Source organism: Pseudorasbora parva, chromosome 10, assembly GCF_024679245.1.
Source record: "Pseudorasbora parva isolate DD20220531a chromosome 10, ASM2467924v1, whole genome shotgun sequence".
NCBI classification, from domain to species: domain Eukaryota; kingdom Metazoa; phylum Chordata; class Actinopteri; order Cypriniformes; family Gobionidae; genus Pseudorasbora; species Pseudorasbora parva.
Genome location: NC_090181.1, coordinates 18390528 through 18412425, shown reverse-complemented (window position 1 = coordinate 18412425; position 21898 = coordinate 18390528). Strand labels below are relative to the sequence as shown.

The following is a 21898-nucleotide window of genomic DNA, read 5'->3' as shown; positions in this document are numbered from 1 at the left end:
CAATAGGATAGAGCTACAACCAACCAGAGCAATGTGAAGCGGAGCTAGTTGAAGCTAGTAAACATGTGAAGATGTGAAGAAAACTTTCACCGTATTTGGTCGGCAAAACTCAGAACACATCTTCCCTTCTAAAGAATGACTTCAGTGCGGTTCTTTGTTCTTATCTCAGAGAAAAGCTTAACTCCAAGTCTTCCAAAGTCACGGTCAGAGCTGATTCGAAAGACCGCCGTTCGCCAGCTTCTGTTTTTACTAGAAGCACGCAAGCGCAACTCTGCTGTCATTATGTTAAGCCCCGCCCACCGACTCTATACACCATGTGATTGGCCGGATCAGAGTTTGGTTTTTACAGCTCAGAAGGGTGTTGAGAATTGCTAGACGACAATCGCGGCAGATTAGATTTGCTGCCGCTAGAGTGTGTCTACTATGTAGCCCCTTCTTACGAAAAGCACAGTGTGCTTTGATTGGTTAGCTGGTTCATTGTGTTGTGTTTGGTCAGCAACTTGTTTCAGAAATGGCATGCCCTTTCCACAACCACATTAGATCAGGGTGGAAAAACAGTTTCTTTGACACGGTGACAGGGCGGGAAGTTATTAAATGAGGAATATTGTGATGTGTACATTCCCGGAAGAAAACTTGAGACCACAATCGAGGTGTTTCAGGGAGTTCAGAAGAGTGCTTACTGAAATGGAGAAGAATTGACTTGAGTGAACTTTGCTTTGTTACTCTGCAGGTCTTTTTCATTCTCAGAGAGCATCAATACACACTAAATAAAGTTGAAAATGTACAAAAGTGCAATAACAGCCCTTGATCTCTCTTACTTCTCAAAACATCGACACCAAGATTCAGTGTGGAACTTTTTGGGCCTTGAACCTCCATAAGAAGTTTGTCCTTCTCTCTCTAGCTCAGTTTGGGTGTAATTGCATGGCCTTGTAGACACATCAAAGCTGTAGTCAGGACAATAAGCGCAAGTTTCTCTGCTGACAGTGCACCCTCTCCAGCACACGCTCATTTATCGGGTTGGGCATTCAAGGACAAGTGGCCTTGCGTAGAATTTATCGTCTGCTGGGTCATGGCCAGTCTTGCTGCCAGAACAGAAATATCATTTTCCATTGGCTCCGAATGAGTTTTTAATTTGAAGTTAAGTGAGTATTGACCACCTGCCACTGGATATGAAATCATAGACTCCACCTCTCAGTCAAGCCCTACAGAGAGTGCTGATAGGTTCTCCATGTCCTTTATCGACTTTTGTATTTGAAGGGGTCAGGGTGTACTTTTAAATTTGTTTTCCTTCAGGTAATTTAGAATGTACAGTATTATGGTTTCATAATTCATGGCCATTTCATGGCTGTTGTCTACCCTCTCTTTGACCCGTGGGGCCCTATTTTAATGATCTACGCCCACTTTTGCTAGTTTAATGACAGGAAAAAAGGTCAACGTGCCCGGTGCATGGTTTAAAAGGGTCATGGGTGTGTTTTTGGCATAACGTGGAAATAAACCAATCAGAGTGAATCTCCCATTCCCTTTAAAAGCCAGATGTGCTTGCACCAATGCGGATTCACTTTTGACATGATGAGACACACTCAACCTGACGAGTCAGTTGATTATGTACGTGTGTATTGCCATGTCTGGTTACATAAGTAGCCAATTTAATTCATTTCTGCAAATAGGTAATTCTTATACATATAATGACTGACTATCCATTATGACATATAGGCATTTTTATCTTTATGTACAATATAATAATCTTTTACATTGTAATCCTTTAATTTTTTCAATTTGGCATGTTTGTGTGCTGCTGGGCGGTAGTGTACGCGCATTGTGTTTTTTGCCTCCCGTCCACAAGACAGAGAAAAGAGAGAACATTCAGCCTTTGTGGTTGGATTTTGGTGAAAAGACGCGCGGTAATGAAACTGTCATCACTCAGCCACATTCTGTTCTTGCGTGTATGTTCAAAAATCATTTTGCAGTAGCTATAGTTAGTAAGCCGACAGTGTTCGTTTATTTGTATTGTTGGCTTATTATTTTAGGTGACTGATGTATTTGATTAGCCTATTTTTCTCTCTGACATTTTTTCCGGTGTTGACAGTATCACGATAACGGCGTCCATTTTATTAACATTTTTAGAATTGATTATTATCAAGTTTTCAGGGGCATAGTAAAGGATTTGAGGAAGATTGTTTTTCTTAGAACAGTTATTCACAGATCGTATTTTCCACCCATTGAGGTTTTGTATTCTAGTCTATTGATATACATGGGTATTTATCTCAAATGAGTGCACATCACTTTAAACATATTTGTCAAAAGCGCAGAAAGGAAACACACAACGTTTTCATGGGTGCAAATATGGGCACAAATGCATTTGCTATTTAAACAACGTGGCACTGGACTTGAAAATGATAACTGTAATAACTGGGCTGAAACTAGCAAAAAACACCTGGCGCCATATTGTAGTGTATGATAGGGCCCTTAGAATTTAATGTGCCTTTAAGACTTTTATGACTTTTCAATATACACTATTCTTTTTACAAACTAATAACTGTATGAAGTAAATTGTTGGTTAATAATGAATAAGCCTGGATTTAGATTTTGACAGTATGTTCCCTTTTTTTGCATTGTAAAGAATCAGTATGGAAGCTATGTTCCACCAATCTTTAATGCTCCATTGTGGGGCAGGTGGATCACACACATGGGACTATTGTTATGTTCTCTCTATAAAATTTTCATTGGGTTCATTATTATATTGTGTGGTGGGCTAGTTTTTTTGTGTGTGTTTAAAAAATGTTTATTATTATTATCAATGTAGAAAATAGTTGTGCTGCTTATTTGGTGGAAACCATGATTCATTTCTTTTCAGCATTCATTGTTGAGAAAAGAACAGCCTTTATTTGAAATATATAACGTATATAAGTTTATTATATGTGTTTACATGCAGCTTTATGAGTACTGGAAAAGCAAATAATAATAATATTAACTATTAATATTAGTTACATTTTAATATTTGTAATAAAATAATTGCATATAGTTACAATGTTGCATGTAATGTTATAATGTTAATAACATTGTTGTTTTTGTTGTTGTTTTAATCATTTAAAACAATTAATTAATAAACTAATTTATATATTTAATACAATTGATAACTATTATATTTTTAATCATTTTATTAAAATATTTAGAGTTGATTATTATCAAGTTTTCAGGGGCATAGTAAAGGATTTGAGGAAGATTGTTTTTCTTAGAACAGTTATTCACAGATCGTATTTTCCACCCATTGAGGTTTTGTATTCTAGTCTATTGATATACATGGGTATTTATCTCAAATGAGTGCACATCACTTTAAACATATTTGTCAAAAGCGCTCTTCATGTCTTTTGTGTAAAGCTTTTTAATGAGGACAAATTACTTAGTAGCCACAACTTGTTGTCAATATAAGGTGCTAACATTCGGGTGCCATATCCATAAGTGGATTCCAGTGGATCAGTCTTAGCGTGACACTGATTATTATTAACATCATGTCTGTCTGTGAGACGTCTGGCATCGAAACAACCCTCTTAATGAATCACTCCACTGAGACTGTGAGAGATCAGGCAGGCCACAGCGGAGGGGCCACAGGGACTGACACAGCCGCATGGAGCAGGTCATTTAGAATCCTGTTGTATTATCAGACTTATATATTTTTGTTTACATTTGATTGATGAATGTGGTTTGTGCATTTTGATAAACGCGTGTGTGTGTGTGTGTGTGTGTGTGTGTGTGTGTGTGTGTGTGTGTGTGTGTGTGTGTGTGTGTGTGTGTATCTATGTGTTTGTGTGGTAACTGCCAGAACATACCCATATTCACACATATACACACGTGATCACTCCTAATTGTAGAACACTTAATGAGGAAGGAAAACATATGCTCCATCATCTGCTCCAGCCATATGCCAAACCCTATAACACAAGACCCAGACACACTACGAGAGCCTATGCATCCACTGCACGTCTGTGTTCTACATCCATTCAGCTTAAAACGTGCTCAAATTTTACAAAAAAATATATTACATATATTTATATATTATATAAACATTATATTATATCTTGACTTATGTATAATACATGTTTTTAAAATGGCTGAAACACTTACAAAATTACTCAAAATTAAACAAATGTAAAAAGTGTATTATATTAAATTATATTATTATTATTAATCCTTAGCACATCTCAAAATAAATATGAATTTGTAACACTGTACATTATAATGCTATGGAGCCTAAATTCACTTTCAATGTTTAAAATGGTTATTATATTATATGAATTATATTATAATGTTAATATTGTTTTATATATAAATTATATTTATCATGGTCTGTAGATTAGAGTAGTAATGATAATACAGTGTATAATATAATATAATATAATATAATATAATATAATATAATATAATATAATATAAATTATCCTGACTGTGTATGTATATATATATATATATATATATAAAAAGAAATCGGTGGGGGGAGGATGTAGTGCTGAAAAAAATCTCAATTTACCACAAAAATGTCCTCACATCTGCCCTCATCTGTCTCATGCTTCACCGCTCTCTTTGCCTCTGTTCTCCCTGCTGTATGTATTTCTTCTTATTTTCTCTATCTGTCTGGACAGTAGCACCCTCGAGAGTCCCAGCAGACTGGATGAAGAACATCGTCTTATCGCTCGATATGCAGCTCGTCTGGCAGCGGAGGCCAGCAACTCCACTGTAAGATTCAGTCCGCAGACACTCAAATTACAGCATACGGTACAAGAGGGAGACGTCTTGTTAACAAAGTTTTCAGAGGACGCGTTTGTTTTATTGTTTGGAATTTATTGAAAATCAACAGCGTGTTTAGTAATATTCCTTTTAGTGTAAATCTGGCTGTTATGCATGCATAGTTTGATTTCTTCATTTAACGTCATCTTTCTAATTAGTTTTGTGCATAATTAGTAATGCTCTCCTCTAATTGTTTTGTCTTTCAGCAATGCCCTCCAACTGATCTGAGTTTCAACTTTGATGCTAATAAGCAACAGAGGCAGCTCATCGCAGAATTAGAGAATAAAAACAGGTGGGTTTTTGAGCGGTTAGATGAACAGATCTGTTTTTAGCAATCACTACATTCCTACAATAAGTTAGAGCTTTTACACTGTATTTATTTACAGTGTATATATTTGAGTGCATTCAGTAGGTGCCATTGAAGTTCATTCTTGTTTTGTGTGCCGTGTGTATGTAGGGAGATCCTGCAAGAAATCCAGCGTCTGCGTCTGGAGCATGAACAGGCTTCTCAACCCACCCCTGAAAAAGCCCAGCAGAACCCCACTCTACTGGCAGAGCTGCGACTGCTACGGTATACCAACACAAAGGCTTAATACGTGCATTTCACGAAAAAAAAGGAATGGATATAGTTCAAACTAGAGCATTTGAGATTGTTGGGAACATAACCGATTTTAAATGGACTGGATGGGATTTTGCTCCCTGTACTCATTGATAAAGTCATTTAAAAGGAGTTCCTTTTACGGGCACTAGAGGGCATGTAGGAGCCAAATTACATTATTTTTCTTAATAATATGTTAGTCTCATGAGATGAATAAATGGGCACATTTTCATGATGTGCCTTTTCCCCCTTTTGTTTTGGTTTAATGGAGATTTAGCCACATTATGTGCCTTTCTGAACAGATTTAAAAGACATGTTGCATTTTATTACATTGGTCAATAAAGTTTTTGTAATTTAGTTTTACATGACCATTTTCCACTGTCTTTTTTAGCTTTAAAATGTTGCTACTGTACCTTTAAGAATAGTATATGCATCCTCTGTCTTCATTTTTGGAGTCAATACTGTTTTACCATGAGCCTTTTTTTCCACTTAGTTATTATGAATTCTATGAGTTGGTTGTGGTGGGAGATTTGCGTTAGTACAAGGAGCTTTTCATTTCAAAAGAGCAAAGAAAATTCTGTTTTCCATCATATGCGGAATGTGCCCTTTAAGATATATATTTGGCGGTCATTGATTTTTATGATTCACCTGGTGACTAATTTCTTCATTTTACTTGTCATTTTGTTCAGGCACAGAAAAGACGAGCTGGAGAGGCGCATGTCGGCCCTGCAGGAGAGCAGGAGAGAACTGATGGTCCAGCTGGAAGGTCTCATGAGGCTGCTAAAGGTACGACACTTGTTGAACAAAAATGTGGCTCTTCATTTCCCATGGCATGTATGAAAACATCATTTATTTTCTCATTCTATACTCACTTTTTTTCTCTCCACCTCTTTCTCTACCACCTCTGTCTCTGGCGTGTCTGCTTTCACTCACTATCATCTCTCATCTTCTGGCTGACAGGACGAAGAGCAGAAACAGGCAGTAAGTGTTCCTTTAATATAGCTCGACAATTCTGGAGTAATCACACTGGGTCACAGCTGCAAAAGTTTGATCTTACATATGTATTGTGCGTGGCAAAACACAGACATTTTTATAAAGGTGATAGGCAAAAGATTAGTGGGCTGAACAACGCTGAAAACAGAGCAGATCACTGACAGAAAGAAAATCTTCTGTCATCATTTACTCACCCCGATTTTCTTTCTTCCATGGAACACAAAAGCAGATATTAGGCAGAATGTTCAATGTGCTCTTTTCCATACAGTGAAAGTGAATGGAATTTTTTTTCAAGCTCCAGGGAGAATGAAAATAGGACAAAAAAGAAATTAGTCTGTATGACTCATATCTGACTTTACTATCATCTAACATTCACTTAGTTTTTTTTTAAACACTTTTAAATGCATTTTAATATTGTATGTTATAATACATACAGTATTATATTATATTATATTATATTATATTATATTATATTATATTATATTATATTATATTATATTATATTATATATTATATATTATATTGAATTTGTGCATGACTTTTGATTGTATTACATTGTATGTAATCTTGCAATATAATCCTTAGCAAATATCAAGATAAATATGCATCTTTAACACTGTATATTATAATGCTATAAAGCCTAAATTAACTTTGTGTTTAAAATTATTATATTATATTATATTATATTATATTATATTATATTATATTATATTATATTATATTATATTATATTGTATTGGATTAGATTAGATTAGATTAGATTAGATATTATAATACGATTTATATTATACAATTTACTTTGTGTAAAATAAATGTATATAAAATTGCTGAAATGAACACTTACAAAATATTTACTCAATTCACTACAAAAAAATGTTTACAATCTTGTAATTTTGTACTATTTAAAAAAAATCTCGAAACAAATATGTATATTTAAGACTATAGATTTGAATGCTGTGATGCCTAAATTCACTTGCAGCATTTAAAATAATAAAATGTATTTATACAAAAGAGTATAGAATTTTACTATCAGACATTCTGTATTTGGCTATATCATACAAATAATTATCGGACAGAGCTTTCATACTCTTTTTGTCTTTTTTGGCATGTCAGTCCATTGTGTTCCACAAAACAAAGTATGTCATATAGGTTTGCAATGACATGAGGACGAGTAAATGATCACAGACTTGTAATTTCTTTAACAGGGACTGTTCAATACTTTACTACTACAAATTGATAGATAAGTGAAAGTTGCCTAATGAGAATAAAGCATGGATAACTCTTAAGCTTATCGCAGACTGTCTCTCTGGGCGATCTCTATCACGTCTGCTCCTCATAAAGAGGACATGAAGCTCCCATTTCTAGTCGTCCTGCTGCTTTGTTCCTGTGACCCAGGGAGGGACCACGAGCCGCATGTCTCCCTGCCAAATATCAGAGACCTGCTCTCCTTTCATCAAGGCTAAGCACCTCACGTCTAATGTGACTGCAGTCTGGCCAGCCATCTGCTGCCTGGCAGTGGGCCACAGGCCTTGGGCCCAGCATCAATCTGTGGGACAGTGCAGCCCTATTCTACCAGCCTTTTGCTCCTCTAATGGCTCTTGCATGCTGCTCAGTGAGATCTCACGCCAAAGATGCATGGAGAATGCCCTACATGCACAACCTAAGGAAAGAGCTCAGATATCTATAGCCATGTCTATAGTAGCTATGTCTAATAGTAGCTTTTTATGAGCTTTTCTTGGGGAGCGAGGGACCAATGGAGGTTCGGGTTGTTAAACATCTTGTGTAATTCTTGCATTCTCCTCCTGCAGTCTCAGACGGGGACTTCGCCCCACTCATCACCCAGCCACAGTGCCAGTTGCACCATGCCTATGCCCATCCGATCCACCTCGGCCGGCTCAACCCCCACACACACACCGCAGGACTGCCTGGCAGGGGTCGGAGATGATGTGCTGGATGCCTTCTCTCAGGGTGAGAGTCTGAAGATTTCTATTGACATGCATCATCATCCACACAAAAGGAGACGTTTAGGAGATGTATAGGAGATCTTTAGAAGAATGTCAAAGGATTTTCCATTTTTAAGGACAAGATGAACCATAAAAGTATTCTTATACAACTATTATTGACTATATTTCAAGTCCTCTAATGCCGCATGATAGCGCTAGAGTGAGGAATAGACTGACATTTTGAATTGCCTAATTTTGGGTTGATATATATTCCTTTTCAGCTTTGGGTATTGTGATCTGAAAACAATCTTCTTTCATATAGGTGTACCAAGAAATCTCCGTAATGATCTTTTGGTGGCTGCAGACTCAATCACAAACACTATGTCGTCACTAGTGAAAGAACTTCACTCAGGTATTCTCATACACTCACTTCTGTCTTCTAAGTTCCTACTTCATGATTTTAGTGGTAACTGTAGCATTTGTAAATCTCACAGTGGATGACGGTCTGGAGGAGGAAGAGGAGAACATGCGAAATGGAAGGGAGAAGGGTGAGTCCCAAAGGCCATGTTTGCCATTTTACCCATACTCCTTTACTTATGTTCTCTTAGAATAACAACTGATATAATTATTAAAACGGTAAAGTCCAAAGTCCATTTGCCTTTCATAAACTACCAAGCTATTATTTATAGGGATGCACGATATATCGGCAAAATATCAGCCGATATTGGAAATTCAATTTTCAAAAGAAATGTATACTTTTATCCAGCAAGGACGCATTCAATTGATCAAAAATGACAAACATTTAAAATGTTAAAATAATAAAAAAATAGTAATTAATAAATGTAATAAATATAATATAAAGAAAAAAAAATGCTGTTCAAAAAAAAAACGGAAAGATATATGTATCATGATTTCCACAAAATTATTAAGCAGCATAACTGTTTTTATGATAATATTGATAAATGTTTCTTGAGCACCAAATCATCATATTAGAATGATTTCTTCAGGACCATGTGACAATGAAGAATAGGGTAATGAAGTTGAAAATTCTGCGTTTACCAATATTACGTTTTAAAATATATTAAAGGGGTGATGAATTGAGAAATCAACTTTCCCTTGAGCCTTTGATCTATAAAAGTTAATCGTGATATAAGAATATCCTTTCAGAAAACTTCCTTGTTAGTCAAAGAAACGCTTTTATTGACACCAGGCCCAGAAAATCTCAGAATATGTCAACCCTTGATGTCATCGTATGCTGAAACGGTGCCTCAACATAAGAAAATGTACGCCTGCTTTTGTTGCCCCACCCACCGACTCGCGGAGCTAAACGGATCGCGCTACTGAGCGATAAACATGCTGAAGAGAGTAACGCCGCATTCACACGGGGCGTAGGCGTTAACGCTTGACGGAGGGCGTGGCTGAAGCTGGGTGCTGACGCAATCGTCATAGTGACAACAGCCAATCACATTAACTTGCCGCTTGGACCAAAACACAACACAAAAAAGCACCTTTTTATGACAGCTAGTCTGTAAGACGAAATGGATGCCGATTTGGTTGTGTGTGAGTGCGATTGCCCGTGTAGTTGTTGTCAGCGCACTGCACAGGTGCACGAAGCTGTTAAGTACATTAAATCCTAAAAAAGCGCCGACAGCGGGAAGAATATCATGTAGTGGTCCGGGAGTTGCATATGGATTTTTAACGGTCTATGGTCTGGATGGTTCACGGAGCTGTAATGAACGCAATTGGCTAGCGTCTGCTGTAGGATATTTGCATACGGCGATCTGATTGGATGACGCCTGCGCTGGCGCTTGAAAAGTTGAGAATTCTTCAACTTCTGCCGCTTGCAACGCGAGTGAAGCGCCGCGACGGAACCCACAATTCAGTTCGGCAACGGATGATGTCACCCATTCAAAGTAAATGGGAAGCATTAACGCCTACGCCCCGTGTGAATGCGGCGTAAGATATTGCACTGTGCCTGGTTGTGGAAGAACACAGTCGCTGCATAATCTTCCTTCAGATTCTAATATTAGGAATAAGTGTGTGAACCTTATTTTTAATAAAGTTCCAGCTCACGTGCGTAAGACATTGCATGTTTGTTGGATTCATTTCGCCACTGAATCGTTTGTAAACAAGACGCAGGTCAAGACTGGATTTGCAGACATATTAAGATTAAAATACAATGCCGTGCCTTCTATATTGGATCCTACAGGAATGGTGCAATACGCTTATAGAGTAAAACATGTTTTTTATACACTCACCAAAAGCAGAGGTGGACAGTAACTAAGTACATTCTCTTGAGTTCTGTACTTAAGTACGCTTTTTGAGTATCTGAACTTTACTTGAGTATTATATTTTCTGGAAGCTTATGACTTTTACTTTACTACATCTGAAAGACAAATATCATACTTTTTACTCCACTACATTTCTATCAAAGTCGAAAGTCGTTTCTGTAGCAGCTTTGAAAGTCAGTGGATGATTTTTTTCCTTCTTTAAAAGGTGTTTTTGCAGAAAGCCTTTCAGGAATCACTCGTGATCACGTGAAATTCAATGATTTCCCGGCAATTTATGAACACTGATCAGTTTATAGCAAAATGGAAGAAGACGGATGTCAAAATGTTCATTTTGGCAAGTATTCACATAAACAAAGGTGATTATGTCTTAAGTTAACATAAACAGTTGGGAGAATATCAGATGTGTATCAGTGTATAGGATCTGTGTATTCGGCCTTGAAGTGACAGCAGCTTTGTAAAGAGCTTTGTAACTTTTTATACAAGTTTAAATTAGTTTAGGGTAGTCGCATGCTAGTATGTCAGATGTATGCTAGTATGTCGTTTTGATACTTAAGTACTTTTGAAAACATATACTTCTGTACTTTTACTTAAGTAAAAAATCATTTTTTAAAACTTTCACTTGTAACGGAGTAATATTTGACCAGTAGTACTGTTACTTTTTCTATTTAACAGTAATAAAGTTGTGTACTTTGTCCACCCCTGACCAAAAGGATTATTAGGAACACCATACTAATACTGTGTTTGACTCCCTTTCGCCTTCAGAACTGACTTAATTCTACGTGGCATTGATTCAACAAGGTGCTGAAAGCATTCTTTAGAAATGTTGGCCCATATTGATAGGATAGCATCTTGCAGTTGATGGAGATTTGTGGGATTGACATCCAGGGCACGAAGCTCCCGTTCCACCGCATCCCAAAGATGCTCTATTGGGTTGAGATTTGTTGACTGCGGGGGCCATTTTAGTACAGTGAACTCATTGTCATGTTCAAGAAACCAATATGAAATGATTCAAGCTTTGTGACATGGTGCATTATCCTGCTGGAAGTAGCCATCAGAGGATGGGGAAATCATGGTCAGAAAGGGTCAGAAACAATGGTCAGGTAGGCCGTGGCATTTAACCGATGCTCGATTGGCACTAAGGGGCCTAAAGAGTGCCAAGAAAACATCCCCCACACCATTACACCACCACCACCAGCCTGCACAGTGATAACAAGGCATGATGGATCCATGTTCTCATTCTGTTTAAGCCAGATTCTGACTCTACCATCTGAATGTCTCAACAGAAATCGAGACTAATCAGACCAGGCAACATTTTTCCAGTCTTCAACTTTCCAATTTTGGTGAGCTTGTGCAAATTGTAGCCTCTTTTTCCTATTTGTAGTGGAGATGAGTGGTACCCGGTGGGGTCTTCTGCTGTTGTAACCCCTCCACCTCAAGGTTGTGCATGTTGTGGCTTCACAAATGCTTTGCTGCATACTTCAGTTGTAACGAGTGGTTATTTCAGTCAAAGTTGCTCTTCTATCAGCTTGAATCAGTCAGCCCATTCTCCTCTGACCTCTAGCATCAACAAGGCATTTTCGTCCACAGGACTGCCGCATACTGATGTTTTTCCCTTTTCACACCATTCTTTGTAAACCATAGAAATGGCTGTGGGTGAAAATCCCAGTAATTGAGCAGATTATGAAATACTCAGACCGGCCCGTTTGGCAACAACAACCATGCCATGCTCAAAATTGCTTAAATCCCCTTTCTTTCCAATTCTGACATTCAGTTTGGAGTTCAGGAGATTGTCTTGACCAGGATCACACCCCTAAATGTATTGAAGCAACTGCCATGTGATTGGTTGATTAGATAATTGCATTAATGATAAATTGAACAGGTGTTCCTAATAATACTTTAGGTGAGTGTATGTGATAGTATTGCATTGGTACAGATTGTTTTCAGTTACACTTTAATATAAAATTAGGAAAAAACAGATACATTAGAAAATAAACCTAATTAAGGATAACTTACCAAGCTGTCAACAGGCTGCAACATCCTTCCAATTTAAGGTGTTCTTGGTTCATTGTCCTGCGATTCGGTATGGACGAATCATTCCAGTTGCCATTTTTCCACATTCCAATCAATTCCCCACGTTTACTGACGGGGGAGTTGAAACGCTTTATAATATTCAAAACTGTTATCCAATCCTAGCTGTAGGCGTTTCCTTCCAAGTCTTGAGTGCGGCATTGCCCATAAAAACCAAGTGTGCAGGAGAGAGCCTGAAAACCAGTGTAGAAAATAATCTATTATCTATTCGTTATGATGTCTTTGCATGTAAAAACGACGCAAATGTAATAAGTTGACCTCAGACAACAGTATAATTTTTTTTTAAAGCCAGTTCATGACCCCTTTAAAATAGAATATTTCACAATACTACTGTTTTACTCTATTTTTGATCAAATAAATGCAGCCTTGCTGAGCTTGAGATTTTTATTTTTTTAATTTAGACAAAGTCGAAAAAATAGTCTTATTATCAGACAAAAAAGTGTAAAGAAATAACTGGCTTATCGGATTTTTTATATCGGTGCATCCCTAATTATTTAAACGGCCACAATTTCCAGCCTATAGAATCATTAGTTGTCAGTAGTTTCTTGGTTTGATTAAGGCCTCTTTTCTTTCTTCTAGCTGAGTCAGAGTAAAAGAATATAGAATATTACATGTAAGTATAATTGAGAACATTGACTAGTCTTACCCTGAATGCCAAAGTTTAATGTGCCATGTGCTGTGGCGCCGTCATGACCCCCTAACCTTAAATTTGTGTTTTGTCCAGTGTCATCGCTGAAGCATTCTGGGAAAAGGCAATCCACCCCTTCATTCTAATCCCCAGGAAAGAACCAGCGACATCAAAACCTCCCTGGCATTCGCACAAATGCATGCTCTTCCCAAACTGGGTTTCACTATGTGAAACAAACTCTTCATCACATCTTGCACAGAGCAAGTTGTATTTATTAGGAAGTATATAAATATATACAGTATATATATATATATATATATATATATAAATATAGCTCTATGTCTATCTGTATAAACCCATTGTTATCATGTTTCCCATGAGAATGGCTTGTTTGTGCTTTCTTAAAAAACCTTTATGAATTTGTGTTTACTACTCTCTGAAACGAACGCACTGTGCATCTTCATGAAGTCACTCAAATTGATCTAAGCTGTAGCTATTTTTCCAGATGTTCCCCACACAGGAAGCTTTTTTGTATAACTAGTGATGATTTTTTGTGTTTTAATGCATGGAGTGGCTCTGCTGGATAGGTGGAGAGGGCTCGTATTCGCTCTGCATGTGACATTTATGCCTGCTCCGTCGCTCCTTGTAGTCTTCTGATCATCAAACTGCTGCTTCTGCATCACACGCATCAGGACCACCATATATCAGGGACGTCTCGTCGTTTGTCTGGGATTTCTGCTACTGTGTTAAGTTTAGCCCGTCGTTGTGGCCGTTGTTTTAGCGCTTCTTAGTTTAGAGTATCACATTTGTATCTCTCTGTATTTCTGGAGAGCATAAAGGGACTTTAATGGAATGCGGATAGATTCCGTATATCCATAAACCAGCTTAGCCAGCCATTTTTGAGTGCACACGTCTCTCTGTAAAAGTTACTTCAAAAGCTTTATTGAGTTCAGTTATTGTGTATATTTGTGTGAAATAAATGAAACAAGTGCTCAGGGACTGTTGAGAGAGGAACACGGTAGCAATGCTTGTGAACAAATTGATGGAATTTACTTTGACCCCCCCAGAGGTCAAGTGTCAAAGATTAGCACAGGTCATAAAAACTTTATGGAATGGCTGAGGGTGGTAAACAGGAACTGTATTGTATGGCCCATTTCTGCCACAGAAGAAAAATGCATTGGTAAATCATAATGAGATGCATAAAAAGTCCAAATTGTGAGATAAAAGTCATAACTATGACAAAAGTTGAATTTTAGATCAAAAGTCATAATTCAGAAAATTATATATATATATATATATATATATATATATATATATATATATATATATATATATATATATATATATATATATATATTTATATATATATATATATATATATAAAACATCAAAACAAAATTATAATATAAAAGTCATTAAAGCCAAAAATATGACATGTCCTAATCATGAGATAAAAAGTCGAAATTATGAGTTAAGTCAAATTATGACAGAAAGTCAAAACAGATAAACAAAAAATTATGCACTTAAAATGTCATAATTATAACAAAACTAAATTATAATATGAAAGAGTCAAAGGTTTGACATAAAAGCTGAAATTATGACATAAATCACGATTATAAGATAAATTATGAGATGAAAAAGAAAAAGTATTTATAACAAAAAAACGAATTATGATATTAAAGTCAAAAGTTGATTATGAAGCCATAAAGTCAAAAGAAATCATGAAAAGTTATAATTATAGTCACAAATATGAGATAAAGTGTCATAATTATGACAAAAGTCACAATTGACATTAAAATAAATCAATATATGTTATAATTAGGAGATACAATGTTTACAATTATTATTTAGAAAATCATAAATATGACATATTTGTATGTCATAATGTTGACTTTTTATCTCATAATTATGATTTCCATATATTGCACTTTGGGCGTGGAAACGTAGTGTTAAAAAGAGGATATGCTTAGACTCTAAAGCTTTATTGTCGTGAGGAAGACAGTTTGACTTACTGTACTTGAATCAGAAAGAATTCAGGTTCAATAATTACATTTCTCTAATTATTATACGTATGTGATTTTATTATACCTGTGCTCTGTTTTTATGTTTGATTGGTTTTAAATAAGAAATAATAATTACCATTATTTAAAAAAAACATTTTATTTGTGACTGCTAACATTTTGAATGGTAAATTAGATAAATCCATTGAGCAAAGTGAGATTTGGTGTAGAATATTAAGATTCTTTGACATTTATGAGGATCTGTGGGTGTAATGATTCAATCCTTTTTTTAAACGCTTGTAATTCTGCATAAGGAGGTCTTTTGAATGGCTACAATATGAACAGTGAGGTCTCATTCAATGTTTTACATTGGAAATGGAAGTGTCGCTTCTGTTATAGTGGGTGAAATCTTATATATTTGCTTTCAAGGTGGATTTTTACATGATCATAATGCTTGTTCTGTGTTTCAATGAAAGGAACATAAAATATAGTTGGGAATTTACTGTCATTGTTTAAATTTACTAGAAACAATACAGCTTGAATGACAGCGTAGGAAATATTCTCAGATGGCAAGTTTGAAAGTTCAATTATGTTCCAACATTTGCTACAAATATGAATGCAATCTTCTGATGTAGGTGTGTGCCTAGATGTACTGTATAAAGTGCTGTATAAAATAAAAATTCTGCACATGTGCAAGTCAGCCCTTAGATAGGAGTTTTAGTATGTGACTTAGTCGGAATGCAGTTATTATTTACCTGTGATTTTTGGGAAAAAAATTGTTCTATTGTTCTGCCTTTAAAAGTTGTGCCAAACTGTTTGCCAACCTGTAGTGTGTCCTTTAGGTCTTTGTTCTGTGTATTTGTGTGTGTTAAACCACAATTTATTGATTATGAATTTTCTGAAGCAGTCCACAGAGAGGGCAACTAATAACGGGGTGCCTTAAATGGTTGAAATACAATACGGTTTAAGAGGAAGGAACCCTGCTTGAAATCAATTTCAAGCATCATTGCGGATTTATATGTTACAGATGGGCCTCCAGTGGAGGACCTCCTATGTTAGACAAAACACCATTTCAAAAACGAAATCTGCACCATCAGGTTTTAGTTCTTCAGCAACTTGTGATTTTATTGTTTTTAAAAAGCAAAACTGTCAGTTGAAGTCACAAACACTTTAATTATTTCATTCTAGGGTTTTGCTGCTGTATACAATCATTTATTGCAATGGTTTACGTCCACCCCTATGTCTTTTTGTAAACTATTAAAGGGTAAAGTATATGAAAAAAACTCAAAGGACAATGAATGTGTGCGTGTGTGTGTGTTCAGACCTGTTGTCAAAGGACCCTGTGATTAGGGGCAAGAGTATGCTACAATTAAAGCAGTTTTCTGTGAGATTTCACCCCCCCCCCCCCCCAAAAAAAAAAAACACTGTAAATGGATGGCCAAAACACAAACAAAGTTTTCTGTTTTTATTTTTTTTGTCATGTAATGGTCCTTGAAATAGTATTTTCTTGTAGAGCCCTGCTTTATGCCCGAGCCCGATGGGCACTGACTTTTTTACGCCCCTAGGGCGGGCTTCGGGACAATTTTCACATCATACCTAAAACGCGGGCTGGGCTTTAAGCCTTTTTAGGCTTCTCCTTCGTTTTATATTTGTTTTATTAATTAAAAGGAACAATTCTATGTGCTGCGCTGGTGGAAACAACATGAGACCATAATAGCTTACGCGACTGTGAAGACTTGGCTCGTACAGGGTTATAGAGTCTGCGCCTGCAGCAGCGCTCGTTTCTTCAGCACAGCTGCTAGAGTTATGGCCTTTTTACAACTAGAAACTAGAAAGTGTAAATGAGCCGGGCTAGGGCCGCGCTAGGGCCTAGATTTGAGGCCTGTGCAGGGCTCTGTTTTCTTGTTTAATGTAGCTACTTGTAAAATGTATAGGCCTACTTCAATAAACGTTGAAAAAATATAGCCTATTTTTTTGTGTACAGTGTAGCTACAAGTGGACATAAGACATTTTAATTGACTGAAAAAGTCAGTTGATTAAACGGAAGTAGCGACTTTTCTTCCATATTCCAATGAACATCCAAGTGAAAGTTATTGGAAAGAAGGGAAAAAAGTAACACAGTTGAGACTTGGTTTTGTCCATGATTGTCTGGAGGCAGATCGGAATGTGAGCTTGCAGTCCATTGTAAAAAAAAAAAAAGGCAGGGTTTCAGTGGATAAAATAACCGGAGAAGTCTGGAATATCACTGGAGATTTCATGTCATTTCATCAGAAGAGAAAAAAATCAAAAATCCAAGGCCTATCCAAAATGTATACAAAAATTACAAGGTCAAAACTTTTTTTATTAAATTCCATTTCATGTCAACTTTAAGGTAAAATAACATGTCTAATTTTCACAATGTTTTCTAGAATTTTAATCCAGATATTTTCCTAATATGGCATTAGCTGAATGTTCGGTAGGCCTACTCACGCACACAAAAGTAGAATGGACGGATGACTATAAGTCACAGCCTTTTTTTTCAAATGTGAAAAAGTGTGTTTTCAAGAACGGAACTGTGTGTGTGTGTTACTGTGAACAAAGAAGCACTCTAAAACAAAACTGTCAACTGTATTATGCTGTTGTGTAAGCTTAAAGTAGCAATGAGACGGAAGTACTGTACATCGCAGACTCGGATTAAAGTGTTTAGCAGACTAATTGATTCGAGATGTCCTGCATGTATGTCACCAGAACAATGTTGTTTTCACTGCTAGATCCAGGTATGACATTTTGAATACATGGACGAATCGTTCACAACAAGATCTACAATATTTAGAAAGTAGATGGGGTGAATTTTCATTGTACGTCATAATAAGAATCTACACCCAACGGTCTCTAGGACCCGCGCGGAGCTGCTGTCGGAGCGCTGGCCTCTGCAGTCAGTGTGAGCGGAGCATCTGGAGGAGAGCTGGCCGGCTGGGGAGGTGGTGGAGGACGGGGAGAGCGAAGCAGAAGGAGGATCAGGAGTCAGCGAAAACAAAAAGGGGTCAGGCCTGGAACTTGGCGAAGCGGGTAATTAACACTGCGATCCGCTTGTCTAAAACGCAAAAGCCGCCATCGAAACAAGTCTCCGCCGTGGAGCTAGCCGTTTTTTTGGGGCGACACGGAGGGGGGGCGGCTCGATGTGGCCAGTGGTTTTTCCTGGTCCTACAGATGTGCGATTAATGCACCGCGATATGAGTTTGAACTTGATGAGCGTTCATTTGCAGCGCCTAGTCAATCCGCTCGATTTTAAACAATGGCTGTGTTTCAAAACCTAACGAGCTTCCTATACCTAGACAACATTTTTGGCCATCATTCCGTTCCGTACGTGCTTATGTTGACCAAAAATAGAAAAAGACACGCATAAGATCCCCAAAAAGTGCTGTCTAGGTAGGCAGCTCACCTAGGTTTTTGAGAGGTTCTCATTTTTAAACCGCCGTGGCCTGTTGGAAATTACTGTAATTTATAAACGCCGTATAATCCGAGCAGGCGGATGGTTTAAAGAGCTTTTTTATGCATTTTTAAGACTATGACAAGCACATGATCAATTGTGATTGGGTACCTGTGACACATCTTACCACTTAAAGAATATTAATGACTTTAGACATTGCCCGTGTATTATTTTACAATGGAGAACAGAGTTTATGCCAAAATACCAGTTACAGTTAGTACTGTAGAAACTACTGTATGGTTTACAGTGTGATTGATTTGTTAGAGTTAAAGAAATAGTTCACCCATAATTAAAAACTAATTTACACGCACTCATGTCATGCAATAAATGGTGACTGACCAGTGCAACTTTTACTATATTTCAAGTCTTCTGAAGCTATATTTGTATAAAGAACAAACTGTCTAACTTTCAAGTCTCATTTGTACTGATATTCAAGAAAATCCAACGTTGTTTGGCATCATTCAGTCAACAACTTAGATTTTGGCCTGTTTCAAAAAAGAAAGTTATCAAATGATTTCAGAACATTGAAAATATAATGCTCTACAAAATATAATACACAAGCCATATGAATGACTTTTATGATGCTTCTTTTTATTTTTGGATCTTCACCGCCGCTGGTCACTATTTACTTTCATTGTCTGGAAAAGAGCAGCATGACCATTCCGCTATATTTCTTCTTTTGTTTTCCTCTGGAAGAAAGGATTTTATACAAGTATGGAACGACATTACAGTAAGTAAAGAATTCAGAAGACATAGTTTTACATTTTTGGTGAACTATTTCTTTAACGATAGATTCGCCTAATTTATTGACCTCTAAATCTAATTTCATGGGACTTTGGTGTCCTACTTGCACAGAAAGCACTTTGAAGCACACATATATGTCAGTGAAGAATATAATGTACATATGCCTTTAAAACTGCTCTGAGGAAGAAAATAGGAAATACCATACAGTTCATATTTCACCCCCGAGAAGGGTTTTCGTGTAGCAGTAGGAGAATGCATACATTGTGAATGCGAGCAACAATACACAATTTTCTGGTGTTTAGACTGAAGAATTAAATTAAATTAAGGTTGATCTCTCCTTCTCTTATAATTAATAATGTCTTATTCCCAATTATTTGCATACATGTATTCATGTGACTCATTACAGACATTAAGTCATTAAGCAATATACATTTAAAAGCACCTCATCTCACTTATTTGAGAGCAACCTTTTAGTGTGGAACGAGGGATATCATACTGATTGTATTAATCTGATTCCGAATGTTTTTTAATTTTGACTTTTATATTTGAGAGCTGTTTCTTCTGATTATGGTGTTAGTTTTCACTGGGGATCCTAAAAAAGATTTTTTTAATTTTTAATTTTATTTTTAATTTTGACCTTTTTTTTCCAACTTTTGCATTGTATTCAACAGTCACTCATTTGGAGATGCCGTCCAACACAGTCACCACCGCCACTGTATTCAAGAGCTCCGACTTCAACTGTGACACGAACGGAAATCAAATGGTAAGAGGTTAATGAGTCCTTTGACATTTTTATGATTGGCCTGCTGTGGACTGACTCAAATAAGGCTATTTACCATATCTGTCACTTGAAGTGTCTTTTGCGTATGCTATTCAAAAACTAGATTTTTGTAAATGGTATTTAGCTCTAAAGAAAAACAATGAAACCAAAATGTTTAGAAAATGTTACTATTATGCATCTTACTGATGACCAGGGTCATTGGAATTATTAAAAAAGTTACGTTATAACTCTTCATGCAGCATAGAATCCTTATGTCGCCTAATAAATATTCATTAATTTTAATGAAGTGGTATACAATTCTATTCAATGTTTGTTGGAATTAATTAATTTTCTGACTAGCTTCCAGCTAGTGCTATTAAACAGTTAATAACATAATTAATTAACAATTAATTAACATAAAAGTAAATGCAATAAATCGCGATGAATCGTTTTGATATCACTACTGATTTGTAGTAACTGGGGATTTTACTGGGGCTTCAGCAGTAAAATGTTGTTAAGCAGTCATTTCATAATACTTTTGTTTAATAATTCATATAATAGACTATTGTTAATGTCTTAATAATGCTAGAATAATCTAAAATAAACAAAAGACATACAATACAGTGTAATCCAGCTAGATAATATCTATCACGCTAAACAAATACGATTATTAATGTGTTTGCGTAACGACTTTTACTTGTTTTGTCTAGTGTTGCTATAGAAACGCATCATTCCGAGGATGTGAACAGCTCTGAGAAATTTCTACTTTGTCATCTAGTAATTATGGTAATTAGGTCATAGCGTGAACGCAGTATAACATTTGGCCAGTAGTCGCAGTAGATTAGCTGAACTTCTTACAATTTGTGTGTTTGTTCCTTTGTTTAATTTGACTGCCGATGAAGCTGAGTTGACAGCTGCTACAGCTTAGTCTTAAAGCTGCTGTTTTTACGCGACCAACTATAATTTGTTTCCTTCTTAATGCGGCCAACCAAAACAAATCTCTTAAAGTATAATTGCTATTGTCCAAATAGAGGAAAAAGGCAAATTTTTGAACCATTTTAATAATAGTGTGTACGCCTCTGTTCATGGAGTCACAGGTAAAACCCCATAGAGAAATTGCAAAATGTGGAATGCGTCACTCTATACTAGATGGATTTGATGTAAAAACATCCGTTTTTTCAGAAGGAACGCATATTCCTCTCATCATTTCTCATGTTATTTTTCCATTTTTAACGTTTCTTGTCAAAATTAAGGAAAACTTGTATGAGTTGTTTTGGGGGGATTTTAAAGAACAGAACAGAGAGTTTTGGGGCCAGTTCTATTGTATGCACATTTATGACCCTGGGTTACAAAACCAGTCATAAGTCGCACCGATATATTTGTGGCAATAGCCAAATAAATACACAGTTTATTGGGTCAAAATTTGACTTTTTTCTTTTATGCCAAAAATCATTAGGATATTAAGTAAAGCTCATGCTCCATGAAGATATTTTGTACATTTCCTACCGTAAATATATATTAAAAAACGAACGTATTATTAGTGGTAATATGCAGTGCTAATGACTCTCAATATTTTGATTTTTGCATCCTCAGATTCCAGAT

General features: G+C 36.4%; 2 protein-coding genes across 11 annotated transcripts in view; both read left to right on the top strand.

Moving 5' to 3' along the window:
* Positions 1–14621, top strand: part of dtnbb (dystrobrevin, beta b) — a 62790-nt gene extending 48169 nt beyond the window's left edge. For 3 of the 9 annotated variants that reach the window (XM_067455377.1, XM_067455375.1, XM_067455381.1), the window contains 9 exons: positions 4638–4731; positions 4989–5074; positions 5240–5353; positions 6070–6166; positions 6341–6361; positions 8182–8341; positions 8639–8728; positions 8811–8864; positions 13420–14621. In XM_067455377.1, the coding sequence (XP_067311478.1) occupies positions 4638–4731; positions 4989–5074; positions 5240–5353; positions 6070–6166; positions 6341–6361; positions 8182–8341; positions 8639–8728; positions 8811–8864; positions 13420–13469 (766 nt within the window). In that variant the 3' untranslated portion in view covers positions 13470–14621. Of the gene's footprint in view, positions 1–4637; positions 4732–4988; positions 5075–5239; positions 5354–6069; positions 6167–6340; positions 6362–8181; positions 8342–8638; positions 8729–8810; positions 8865–13274; positions 13309–13419 lie in introns of all 9 variants that reach the window. The other 6 variants (XM_067455376.1, XM_067455382.1, XM_067455379.1 and 3 more) reach the window with 4 other exon arrangements.
* A 4881-nt stretch (positions 14622–19502) lies between these two features.
* dnmt3ab (DNA (cytosine-5-)-methyltransferase 3 alpha b) overlaps positions 19503–21898 on the top strand; it is a 63318-nt gene continuing 60922 nt past the window's right edge. Inside the window, exons 1-2 of one of the 2 annotated variants that reach the window (XM_067455371.1) lie at positions 19503–19522; positions 20208–20299. In XM_067455371.1, the coding sequence (XP_067311472.1) occupies positions 19507–19522; positions 20208–20299 (108 nt within the window). In that variant the 5' untranslated portion in view covers positions 19503–19506. The remainder of the gene's footprint in view (positions 19523–20207; positions 20300–21898) is intronic. The other variant, XM_067455372.1, reaches the window with a different exon arrangement.